Source organism: Neodiprion lecontei, chromosome 3, assembly GCF_021901455.1.
Source record: "Neodiprion lecontei isolate iyNeoLeco1 chromosome 3, iyNeoLeco1.1, whole genome shotgun sequence".
NCBI lineage: Eukaryota > Metazoa > Arthropoda > Insecta > Hymenoptera > Diprionidae > Neodiprion > Neodiprion lecontei.
Genome location: NC_060262.1, coordinates 27,633,673 through 27,646,833, shown reverse-complemented (window position 1 = coordinate 27,646,833; position 13,161 = coordinate 27,633,673). Strand labels below are relative to the sequence as shown.

At 40.0% G+C, this 13,161-nt stretch overlaps 1 protein-coding gene across 1 annotated transcript in view; it reads right to left on the bottom strand.

Moving 5' to 3' along the window:
* The window catches only part of LOC107222789 (choline O-acetyltransferase), a 66,699-nt gene extending 54,150 nt beyond the window's left edge, over nt 1–12,549 (bottom strand). Inside the window, exon 1 of the mRNA XM_046734890.1 lies at nt 12,330–12,549. Within this exon, the coding sequence (XP_046590846.1) occupies nt 12,330–12,438 (109 nt within the window). The 5' untranslated portion in view covers nt 12,439–12,549. The remainder of the gene's footprint in view (nt 1–12,329) is intronic.
* Between the last annotated feature and the right edge of the window lie 612 nt (nt 12,550–13,161).

Sequence of the window (13,161 nt, the reverse complement as noted above, 5' to 3'; positions counted from 1 at the left end):
CCCCTCCCCCTCCCCATCCCTTCCCTTCCCTTCCCTTCCCTTCCCTTCCCACTGCCCGCCCACCTCTCCCCCTTCCCTGCCCCTCCCCCGCCCCTCCTCTGAGGAGAGGAGAGGTCCTCTCCCACGACCCACCCCGCCTCCTCCTCGTCCACCTCGTCCTCCTCCTCGTCCACCTGGTCCTCCGCCTCGTCCAGCTCGTCCTCCTCCTCGTCCACCTCCGACCACCTTGGGTAATACCTGGAATATTAATGAATATTTTTAGTATAGGAATACATCAAAAATATTGTGTAAGGATTATTGTAATTATTCGATTAATTAATAATGTAATAAATTGTACAAGATTATTCACAGCTACTGAATATGTGCTTGCACGAAAAATAAATTGAAATAATTTATTGTAAACGTGACAAGTTTGTGATATTTCAGATGAAATATAATTAAAATTGCCATTAAATATTATAAGAATATTAATTGATTAATTAATAATATAATAAATTGTATAAGATTATTCATAGCTACTGAATATGTGCTTGCACGAAAAATGAATTGAAATAATTTATTGTAAACGTGACAAGTTTGTAATATTTCAGATGAAATATAAGTACAATTGCCATCAAATATTATAAAAGTGTTTTACTCACCCAGCACAAATCCTCGTCCTCCTCGTCCTCCTCCTCGTCCACCTCCGACCACCTTCAACCACCTCGAACAACCATCGATAATGGTTGATGGAAGTCGAGAAATTTTATTAGCGGACTGACAGCTACCGAATTTGGGGTTGCGCGAAAAACGAATTGAAATTATTTATTGTAAACATGAACCGGGAACTACGGAGCGCTTATCCTGGAAGTCGAGAAATTTTATTAGCGGACTGACAGCTACCGAATTTGGGGTTGCGCGAAAAACGAATTGAAATTATTTATTGTAAACATGAACCGGGAACTACGGAGCGCTTATCCTGGAAGTCGAGAAATTTTATTAGCGGACTGACAGCTACGGAATTTGGGGTTGCGCGAAAAACGAATTGAAATTATTTATTGTAAACATGAACCGGGAACTACGGAGCGCTTATCCTGGAAGTCGAGAAATTTTATTAGCGGACTGACAGCTACCGAATTTGGGGTTGCGCGAAAAACGAATTGAAATTATTTATTGTAAACATGAACCGGGAACTACGGAGCGCTTATCCTGGAAGTCGAGAAATTTTATTAGCGGACTGACAGCTACCGAATTTGGGGTTGCGCGAAAAACGAATTGAAATTATTTATTGTAAACATGAACCGGGAACTACGGAGCGCTTATCCTGGAAGTCGAGAAATTTTATTAGCGGACTGACAGCTACCGAATTTGGGGTTGCGCGAAAAACGAATTGAAATTATTTATTGTAAACATGAACCGGGAACTACGGAGCGCTTATCCTGGAAGTCGAGAAATTTTATTAGCGGACTGACAGCTACGGAATTTGGGGTTGCGCGAAAAACGAATTGAAATTATTTATTGTAAACATGAACCGGGAACTACGGAGCGCTTATCCTGGAAGTCGAGAAATTTTATTAGCGGACTGACAGCTACGGAATTTGGGGTTGCGCGAAAAACGAATTGAAATTATTTATTGTAAACATGAACCGGGAACTACGGAGCGCTTATCCTGGAAGTCGAGAAATTTTATTAGCGGACTGACAGCTACGGAATTTGGGGTTGCGCGAAAAACGAATTGAAATTATTTATTGTAAACATGAACCGGGAACTACGGAGCGCTTATCCTGGAAGTCGAGAAATTTCATTAGCGGACTGACAGCTACGGAATTTGGGGTTGCGCGAAAAACGAATTGAAATTATTTATTGTAAACATGAACCGGGAACTACGGAGCGCTTATCCTGGAAGTCGAGAAATTTTATTAGCGGACTGACAGCTACCGAATTTGGGGTTGCGCGAAAAACGAATTGAAATTATTTATTGTAAACATGAACCGGGAACTACGGAGCGCTTATCCTGGAAGTCGAGTTTCACCGCGTAGCTGACCCGAAGCGCGGGATCCGGGAGGTTGAGAACCCGGTACTCGAAATACGTAGCGGACCCGAAGCGCGGGATCCGAGAGGTTGAGAACCCGGTACTCGAAATTTGCGGAGCGCGACTCTCATCCGTCCGCTCTACTGCGCGGTTGTTTCCAGACTGAGGAATTCGGCTAGCTGATTTTGAATTGGTGACGTAACTTTCTGAACATCCGACATCCAAACTTTGGTTTCGACCTTTAATACTATGTATGATGATGTATGATGTACGTTGTATGATGTACGATGTATGATGTATGATGTATGATGTATGATGATATGATATGACGTATAATGATTTCAGTTCTCACATTCCAGACAAGAAATACGCACTTTATCTTTCCTGCCAATTGCAGACTGAAGCGGCTTGGCCCTTCGATCGCCAGGCGTGGACCAAAGATTCATTCTTCAGTTAACGAGTCAGCTAACGAGTCGAAATGTTCTTTGCTCTGAAAATCACGAAAGAAATTCAACTTAACCACGTTGGACTTCTGACGGAAATTTCAACGATTTAAAAAAATGCTGGACTCAATTCTTTGATGCACTGTTCCGACGTAATTTTGCGAGAGAAATTGATTGGGCGCAGTCCCAATGCGCTGCGATCAACGCATCGAAAGTTACAGCCAAAAAACGAGAACCTGAGTTTTCGACATTTTTCAGCAGGTGCTTTTTTGCTCGCCATTTCTCTCCTCTTGGTCCCACGCTCTTTTTGCTGCGTTTTCTGAGTTCCTGAGGGTCCGATCAGTCAGGTAAGGGTCATTCAAATCGAATCTGAGACCAAAAATTTTTGGCTCCAAAAATGAAGAAAAAGTAAGGCTAACCCCTTTGCATTTTTGGCAAAAATTATCGCGATTTTTAAAAGTGCCGGAATAAATTCCCTTACGCGCTATTCCGACGTAATTTTGCGAGAGAAATCGATTAGGCGCAGTTCCAATACGCTGCGATCAACGCATCTGAAGTTACAGCCAAAAAACGAGAACCTGTCTGTAATTACGCATCGGGTGGCTCAACCGCTAAGAAGCAAGAACAGGCGAATCTACACTACGATCGACTCCCATATGAATCAAACCTTCCCGAGTCTCAATTATTGTCCAAAGTTCCATGCATGTTAACTGCAATCTCTCGAGGCACACCATGTATCCGCAGCGAATATTTCAGATATAATTGCGGACGTTCCATGCTTGGATAAATAAGCGTTTGCGGGACACGTGTAAGTATCCCAGGGCTTGGGGTCGGTTCACAGTCGTCCGCATCTGAAGCCGTTCCCACACATCTTATCCGGCAGAATAAAAGAAGAAATCATGTTCGAAACTCAGCTTTTCGATGATTGAAATCCAACGCCAGGAGGGAGATAAATATTGAAATAAAAATTTTGAAATTCTGCTTTTAAAAGTTTTGTTCTTACCCGATGTATACTTGAGTTACATCATGTATCGAATTGGAAAGCCGCTGAACAATGAAAAGGATCGATTATTTTAATAATTATTACAACTGTGCGGAGGCTACAGGCGTAGGAATACCTCGTAAATTGAATCGAATTGCTCCATACCTTGGCTGTGGCAGTCATAACAGGGTTACAGAGAACAAGGCATTCTCGTATAACGATGTTATACTAGGGCGGTAAGTTGTGACGAGGTAAGCTGCCGACAAGCCCCTCCAACCGTCGGCCTCCATGGGCCGTGGATTAAGCCAGACTTTGTTTCGTTTCTAGCTCAAATCATGACTTACGACGCGGTTTCTTATTAAACGTCACGTTGACAGATCGTCTCGTTGCCTTGGCCGGCTTATACCGAAAAGTCAACGCAAGACCAGAAAAACATTTCACTTCAATTTTCCTTTTATACAGATTATTCCAGATTCGTTGTTCGTTATGTCATTTCGGTTTGTCAACAGAACTGCGTCTGTATTTACTTTGGATTCTAGTCAAAATTTTAACTGAACAAATGACTATCACTTTAGAGTTGATTTTAAATGTTCTCATAATTTCAAGATTCTAAATTGATAGCGGTCTTCTCATTATGAAAAATGTCAATTGTTATAGTAGGTACTATAAAATTTTAGTAAAATGGATGTCGTTACAATGATGTTTCAAATATTGATGGAATGACAACGAAATTTGGTACAATACTTTATTTTTCTGGTTATTGCAACATTAAATTTGTACATTTGTCTTTCACTATTGTTTCAGTTAAATATAAGGCCTTAACATTAATTTATTACACGAGTAACCGTAAACATGAAGAACATTAACACATACTGGGTTTTCTGGGTACAGCTACAAAACCTATTTTCATTATTTGTACCAAGATCTATAAGGGTAAAACTATGGGGTTTATTTTATATGTGAGTTGATAGGGTGGGCTTGAAATAATAGATTTCTTGTCAGAGATGATCGATACTTTATTAGGCGAGGTTTACAGCACGGGGCCTGTCGTCGAACTCACTCGTCATTTCGCTCGCATTCGTCACATTCCCTCTCTCTCGTCGTCAGTCGGAGCTAAGGCTCCGACTCATAATATTATTCTTCCCAATAATATTTGATGCTCACAGATCTGTATTTTTCCATAAAAATCAAAACATTGTAGAACTGTAATAATTGAAATAAAAAATTTTCGATAAAACTGACCTTTGTGATTTCGAATGATTTCTCGCCGTGGCTAAAGATAAATTAAGTTTCGGAGAACAGGCTTGTTAACGGAAAAAAATAAGCATTTTCGACCATCTCTCTCCAAGTGAAAAGGATATCCCTGGAATTTTTACCACTGCGAATAGCACATGATCCGCACCCCTCCGTGACGATATTGCTTCACGGAGAGTACAGTGGGATACTAACCTTCGTTTTAATAAATCTCAATTACGAGAGTTAATGTTCTAGCCCGGGTAATTAACCCCAGGAAGCGATGAAACATTTGCAGCGCTTTTAACTCATGAAAATGTAATGAACGAAGGTAATTAACTTTCGTGGTAATTGTGGAAGCGTGACTTATGCACGGGGATATACCGGAGCTGGACCACATCGTTTCATCTCTATCCGTTAAGGGCTTCCGGTTTTGCACGTGCCCAAGAGAGTTGCAAACGCGACGTGAACGCTCTTTGGCTCACCCAAGGATCTTTCTATAGCTAAAACTGCATTTAATCAGATCTGGGGAAGTTGGAAAGGGGTTGGGAGGAACTGATCAGCAATGCAAAAGGTGGATTATGACATCATGTGAGAGCTAGCTTCGTATGAAAGACACACGTGGCACGCGTTAATGCAGAAGTTACGTGGGTGGCATTGTATTAGATTTTCTAGCGAACATTTGATGGCAGGCTCACGTTGACCGGGATTCGAAATTGATGAATAATATGCAAATCGTCGCACTTGGCTGATCAAATCTCCCGAAACTTTAGTAAATTATTCACATAAGTATATAATATACGTAACGCGTGTAGATGTTGAGATTGATCATTATGCACGCGAGTGAAAATCATAAACTGGTCATCGGATGGGGGGAACTTTCTTCGGGTGGCGCGTGGATGTAACGTAACGACCGAGGATGCAGATCATGCCTTGATTCGGTTAAATCCGTAAACTGACTTAATTACGTGATTATATCATCGTGGTTTGATGAACCACGTGTATGTAACTCACACAGGCACCCCGTAATGTTATACCTACTCTGTGGAACTCGGACCCTTTCTCGAAATCTCCCCTCTTTCGTACATACTGCTAAAAACCGGGTGCCGAATTGGCTGGGAGAATCGTTGTTGCTGCTTCTCAGGGTGGGGACCAAATTTCTAAAAGGCGAAAAATGGTTTCCATCAAAATTCCAAAATCATATCTTATGGATAATAAATTATTTCGCAATTAGTGAAAATGGCAAAATCGAAGTTTTTTAAATATGAAAATTTATAAGCATTACGAAACTACGATTCAAGATCTTCAAACCTTCAATTACGATACACATCAGAGCCTTGATAATCCTGAAAATAAAATTTTCAAACAACCGGCGTCTTCGATTTGCAGCTTCGATCGGTCTGCAGCAGTGAAGGAAAATAAATTTGCCCAAAACAGATCAGGTAGGATGAAATAACGCAAATAAGAATTACGACTTACTCTGCAGAGGCCGTTGAACTGCACGAATGATCCACTAGTTTTCATGCTTCAAAGCGTTATATTTCCCGGATGAAGAACAGAGAGATACGTATGTTCAATTTTTTTTTTTACTAAGGAAGATCATGCTTGTCATTCTCGATGCGATCACAGACGAGTTGGTGTTGGTCGATCGTTTTGCGCGAACGCAGCTTAGGCGGATCGCAGCCAATCTACGACACAATCTGAAAGATCGCTAGGAAGATTGAGCCGGACGCAGGGAATGAGGGAAACGGCAAATAGAGACGAGAAGAAAAGAAATAGAAGTAGATTTGGGCGGTGTAGGGGTCCAGGGACAGACACTGATGGATGGAAGTTAATTCCCGGCCATAATGTCCTACATGGTAACCGTGGTAAGAGAGTCGTAAGAGAGAATCCCTGCCCTCCGCGCGTAACCAATATCGTCCGGCATTGTTTGCCATAGTGACCGAATTACTTAAATTGACAGGGAAATTTATCACTTGTCAAGAAAATTGGATGACAGTTTTTTTCTCGTCTCTATTTGAAACACGAAGTGATCAACGACGGTGTTAAGTAATGTGGAATTGAGGCTTTACCTGGGTATGAAGAAAGAAATCGCTCTTAGAATCCAAAGTCATGTCAGCTGTGCACGAATTTTGTGTGTCAGCACTAAGGTCTTTCAATTAGCAGCAACATTTCTTTTTTACTTTCATCTGATTGTAGGCGAATAGACAAAACAGAATCCTTGCAAAGGGATATCTTTCTAATCCAAGTTTAATCAACACACATTTAATCACAATTAATTCTTGTATGAGAATCTCTTTTTTGCTACGTATATCAAATGTTCTAGGTGGGTGTGAAGAAACGTCGCTTCCTAACGAAAGATCCCAATGAACACATAAATATGTTACTACGAATTTCATTTATTCTTTATTATGGAAAAGACGACATGACACATGATTGGGAGAACGAAGAAAACCGGCTTTTCTTTCTCAGAACCAATCTGGAATAACATCGACACGACGAAAGAGAGATCCGCTAAATATTTATATTGAAATTCTGAGCTTTGTAGCTTCGCAGTAAATCGAAACACCTCCGTTTGCCGAGTGACATGAAATTGTATTTCCGAAAATCCGCGTCGATAAATCCGGTTGGGAGTCTCGTCGGCGCGTCAAATTAAACCGAAATAAATCATAAATATTAAACGAGGCTTTCAGCCGTTGGATTACGGGGGTTGTGGGGGCGTTGAAGGGGGCCGGACGACGCCGGGAGGGCGGAAATTATAAAGCCCTCTTCCTTCCCTGACCCTCGTGGCGGTGCATTTGAATAACAATACCAAAAGCGTCGGAGGGCCTCGGGCTTTCGGGGCACCAGTAAAAGGGACAATTGTTAAGACAAGGTTTCTTCTCGCCTATCTCTTTCTATCCTCGTCACGCTGATGCAATTTAACAATGCGAACACGATTTATTTCCGAAGGCTTATCATGACGGCTGGTAGTTAAAAAGTTGCTTTTGTCTCTGAGCTTCGAACACGAGCGAAATAAACATCTCTGCAAAATGAAATTACTTTTTTCGAGAGATTGAATCTAGGTGGGAAAAACTTCTTGTCAGATAACGTCGTTTAACAAGCATCTTCCGGGATAGTCGTACATTGAGTATTTGTCAATTCATTATATTTCAAAACTATGGAAATCTTTTAGAATATTTAGAAAAAGAAAACACTGCAATTATAACCATAACTATAAAGCTTAGATATCGATGCTTCATTTCAAATCGCTTCTTGTTTAGGAGACTTTTATCTACAGAGTTACGAAAACACTTATTTCCTCATCATGTTGGCATTGTTAAATGATTAATTCAACAGTATATCGATGTTTATTATGTTTTAAAAAAAAAAACAATATTGAGTTGACTGCTGAATAAGAAACGAAAATTTGTAGAAAATAGTCCTTTGAATAAAATGAGCCACCGTAAAGTGCAATCGGACGATCTTCTAGTTTTTTTTTTTTTTTTAAACAATTTTGAAGTGTTTTGAAATGAAGCATCCATATCTGCGCTCTAGTTTATAATTCTGAGATTTTCTATTTTAAAATTTTCAAGATGATCTTCTTAATTCACAAATATTACAAATGTAATAACTTTGCTAAATGCTCAATGTACGAATATCTTGTGATCAAATTAAAATTTATTGATCCTAGTCGTTCGGGTTTTTTTCCGATCCAAAATGTTATCTGAAGCATGCATATTGGTTTGATAGTACAAAAAAATGACGTTTTCAACGATCGAACTTGTAAACTTTTAAATTAGACCGGAAGGTCAAAAGTCATCAGGTCAAGGACCTGGATAGCCAAAACTACGGAGCGCTTGTCCTGGAACCTGAGTTGCACCAGGAAACGGACCCGGAACGTATCCAGGAGGTAGAGAACCCGGTACACGAAATCTGCGGAGCGCGATTTTCATCCGTCCGCTCTACTGCGCGGTTGTTTCCAGACTGAGGAATTCGGCTAGCCGATTTTCGTCTATGTAGATCAATGACGTCAAGAGAAAAAAAATTTTGGGTGACGTCACTTTCTGAACATCCGAACTTTGGTTTCGAACTTTGATACTATGTACTATGTACGATGTATGATGTATGATGATTTCGAGCACTGTTTCAGAATGCTTGGAATACTTCGACCTCGGTGTAGATAAAGTCAAAGAACGTTGAAATCGCGTGTTTTATGACTTTTAATTAAAGCTGCCGTAAAACTACAAGTGCAAGTGATTTTGTCGAGTATATTTGGCTATTACGTCAGAAAATCTAGAGAAAAAAATACACCAAGTAATTTCGTGCTTGGTGAACCTCGTATGTCGACCCGTGCAATGAATCACGGTGTAAGTTTCACGAGCAGCGTCACGTCGCGTCGCGTCCATCGAGTAGCGACGTTAAAGCCGTGAAATGTTGCAGGTGAGGTGAAGTGAGAGCATAAGAAGGGTTAAAAGTCACGTTCTAAATTCTAGCGGGTAACAGCCGGAGTATGACGATAAATATGTATGGGCGAGATGCTTCGCCTATCGTAAATAAGTAACACATGCAACGCACGTGGGTACGACAGCTACATTCCCATTCTCATTTCGGGCGCGTGTCGATGTATACAATTTATATTGAAAATTCCGAACGGCTTCTGACCTACGTACCCGAAAACTCTAACTGCCTGTATTCTGTGGTCTCGCTCTATTCTATAACTACTTTCACTTGTTTCGACTCAAATCACTTTTACTGTAGGTATAATGAACACTGGGATGCGCGTGATAAAGCCTCTGAAATTCTCATTTAAGGATCGATAGGCAGTTTCGTCTAAATTAGAAGATAGAAAAGAATTGAAAACTGGGTTCGAAGAATTTGGTATAGTGTTAATTGTGCAAATCATGGTAAATGCGAATGGAACAACATCCCAGATAGTAGTTGCAACGGAAATGAAGCTGAGCAAATTAGAATAACACAAGCTGAGATGCATGGAAATAGATTTATAATTAGAATTCAGGTGTTCTTGATTCAATTTTAATATTTTCGGGCTGATTTTGTTCACTAAAAGGATCCTCAGTAATTATTTTTTTTAAATTTAGAAAATATCAGATGCTAACTCTGAAGATAACCATTTTGTAAAACTTTTTTCAGGTGACCTCTGAAGATCTCTTTAGTGACCAAAATAAACCCAAAAATGTTAACGTCATATAGTAAACACTAGAGTTATGATTATAAAACCTTTTTTCAAAATTTTGATATTCAGCTCCTGTTATTCGAATTAGCTCCGAACAATTTTTATCACACGGTACAAGGAATGTGATCCTATTTACGACCACCATTATCAGGATACATATTTTAACGTTTTCATTTCTTTTCTTAACTTTCGGTTCAGACGGCAAGGCTCATTCATCCTCATTATAAAGCACACACATATGTGCGGCCGTATTTTTCAAGCCATGCGTGCGATGAAAGCTTTTTAATTCCTAGCTAGTGAAAGCTAGGTAGCAAAATGAGAGATTTTTAATTTCTAGCTAGTTTGCGAGACTGTGTAATTTACGACCGCAGGAACAAGCTTTGTTACATGGGGTGGTATTGCCCTTTTATTTGCCCAGAGTCTTGGGCACGGTGCCTACGGCGGATTTCTCCTTGCCTTTGGGTATAGCTGGTGACTTAATCCACTTAGTGGAAACTGGCTGCAAACAAGATTAGCTTTATTTTCAATGGAGCTTAAGGCAAACCGGTTACCAAGACGAACGGGCACTCGTCTGCGTGAAAACTTAAATTTTATTTGCATCGATTTATTAAATATATAAACGAGACAAAGCTCATCGGCTTGTGAAATGGCGATGAATATAAAAACTCACTCAAAAATATGTAATGCACGGTCTTTAGAACGGCGCATAATAAAACCATGAAATTCATGCGACAGAATAGACTGAAAATTCTTCGGCGATGAATAAGACATACTTTAGAAGCATTTGAATTATCAAAATTGACCACCCGGTACATGATTGATTATACGACAGACACGAAGGAAAACAATTACCGCTTCTCTGGAAAGGACTCGTATGTCCACCTTGGTTACCTGAACTGCCGTCTTATGTGTTCCCATTTCGAAGGAAAGGAGGATTTAGAACTCCTGTTACTCATGTGGATAAAAGTTGCTCAAGAAACTTATTCCGTCAGATATCTGACGTATACAGGTGGTAAAATAAACTCAATTCGAAATATATAATTTTACTTGTCATCGTGTCAAATTTACCAAATATACTTTGTACATATGATTATTAATGTGTACCAGCATACATCCAATGTCTGCAATGACATGGATATCAAGAATCACGACGACGATGAACCGGACATCACAAAATGTGAAACGAATGATCTGGTTATCGAAAACTACGAAAACTATAGTTTGCACGACCGCGTCGCGAAACATGCAGCGGATGATCCGCACATCGAAAAGTAGAAAAACCATGATCTGAACATCGAAAATTAGGAAGATGGTGAGACGATGAAACATGTATTCATGTATACGCATTACGCATCTATTGTATGTAAATAAATTCGCATAGGGAAACACTACATAAGACACCATTTTATACCCATATCTGTTATTACAAGTTCAGTTTGTGTTCACACGGTAGAGTGACTCTTTTTGGACATGCAATTTTTATGGTGAACAACGCTGTGCGCATCACGCTAGAGCTAGTTGGAAGTTGGAACAAGTTCGGTCTCTATCGTATCGTCGCAAGGATGGGGGTCAAAATCCTGAAAGACCAAAAAGTCGAGTGGTCGAAAAGCCGAAATTGGGATTTTCGATAAATCATCCAATAGAATAACTGTTTTCCCGAAAGTTCATTCAACCGAACGTTCTTTTATCCGCAAAAGTATGTTCAGATGAGTCTGCATTCCGAATGAACAAAGCACAGAATGTGAAAATATAGAAAAATGAAAATTCTGAAATTAAAAATTTAGAGCGCAAAGGAACAGGCAACATTGTGTAACTTCATAAGCCTAATGCTATCTATTAACTGAAACTGGCGACGTTGGAAAGAATAAATGTGTTTTTGACGGCTTGAAGCCTTTCGATATCTTGACCATTCTGTCTCAGTCGGTTTCGGGATTTTGACCTTTCGATTCTTTGATCCGTCGCAAGGTCCGTAGATAGACGGGCGAACAAGGAAAATAATTCGGATTCGTAAATTTTCGAAAACGGCACGAGTCCGACATTTCAAAAGTCGATATTTTGACTGTTCGGTATTTTCGCAATTCAATATTTTGCTTTTGGTAATCTTGCCCACTCTCAAAACAAAACAAAATTCGGTGTCATTTATTTGTTCATTTTTGCGGTCCCAATTTTTGTTTTTATACAAGACAACTTATCGTATTTATGTTCTTTCTACATTTTTGACTGTCGGTATTTTCACTTTCGGAATTTTGTTCCGTCGACCTTTTGATCTTTCGCATTTTTGTACCCCAGCCCGTCACAACACGTTTTACAAAATATCGTTTTTGTTTTTTTGCTAACCGGAACAACCGTATCTTAGTATTCTGAGAAAATTATTGGCCCCAAGGGTTTGAAATACGGACGACGTGCGACAATCTCTCGCAATCACCACACTAACCGTGCGAATGGGAACAGCCAGCGTATTACAAATAACAATTCAGAACTCACCATAGTTTGTTAAATCCACTCTGTATGGTGTTATCCGTGGGGTAGTTTTTTTCGAAAACCAAGCCTTCTCACACTCGCTGTTGTTTTTTGGCAAACGAAAATCAGCCATGATACCGAGATACTATTTTTATTTTACCACTGTTAAAAATCAATTCGTGATGAAATATTGGTGCAACCATTCGATGGATATTGTGGTCCTCCTTCACCGCGCACACCGTCGATCGTAGCCGGTTATATTTCGCCAAATGTTCGGCATCGAGTTTTTCATAACGTTGTCAGTGACCAGTTCGCGAATTACACCATACGCGCACACATGACGATGACGATCTAACGAACGTTAATAACTTTGCTTTTCGACCTTCAACTATACTCAAAGTCAATAGGGAAACGTGATCCGGATGGTTATAATATGTTGTTCAATTCTTGAGTCGGTACGTGAAACTTCTTGACCAATACCGTGATCGGTCGAAAATTACTGCGAGGTAGAAAAACATGAGAATGATGTTTTTATAACATGGGCTTAATGAGGCCCTCTTTAGGTGCCTCTAATGCGTGTGAGAAGTGGCGCTTTTTACGAGGTCACGAGTTACGTGGAACAACTACAGTCTCTTATAAATCCACTAGTTACTTTTTTGCACGCTATTTTAACAACCTAGTTACTTTTTCGCACGCTTCACGGACACTATAAGATATATTTTTTCTGCACTTTTTACAAAAGGCATACATTTTTTACATACCTGTGATACTCGTGCGAAAAAGCAGACTCCTTGCGGAAGTTGTTAAGTCAGCAGCACTCGGCCTCGTAACCATTGTCAAAAGTCCGTTTTCTTGG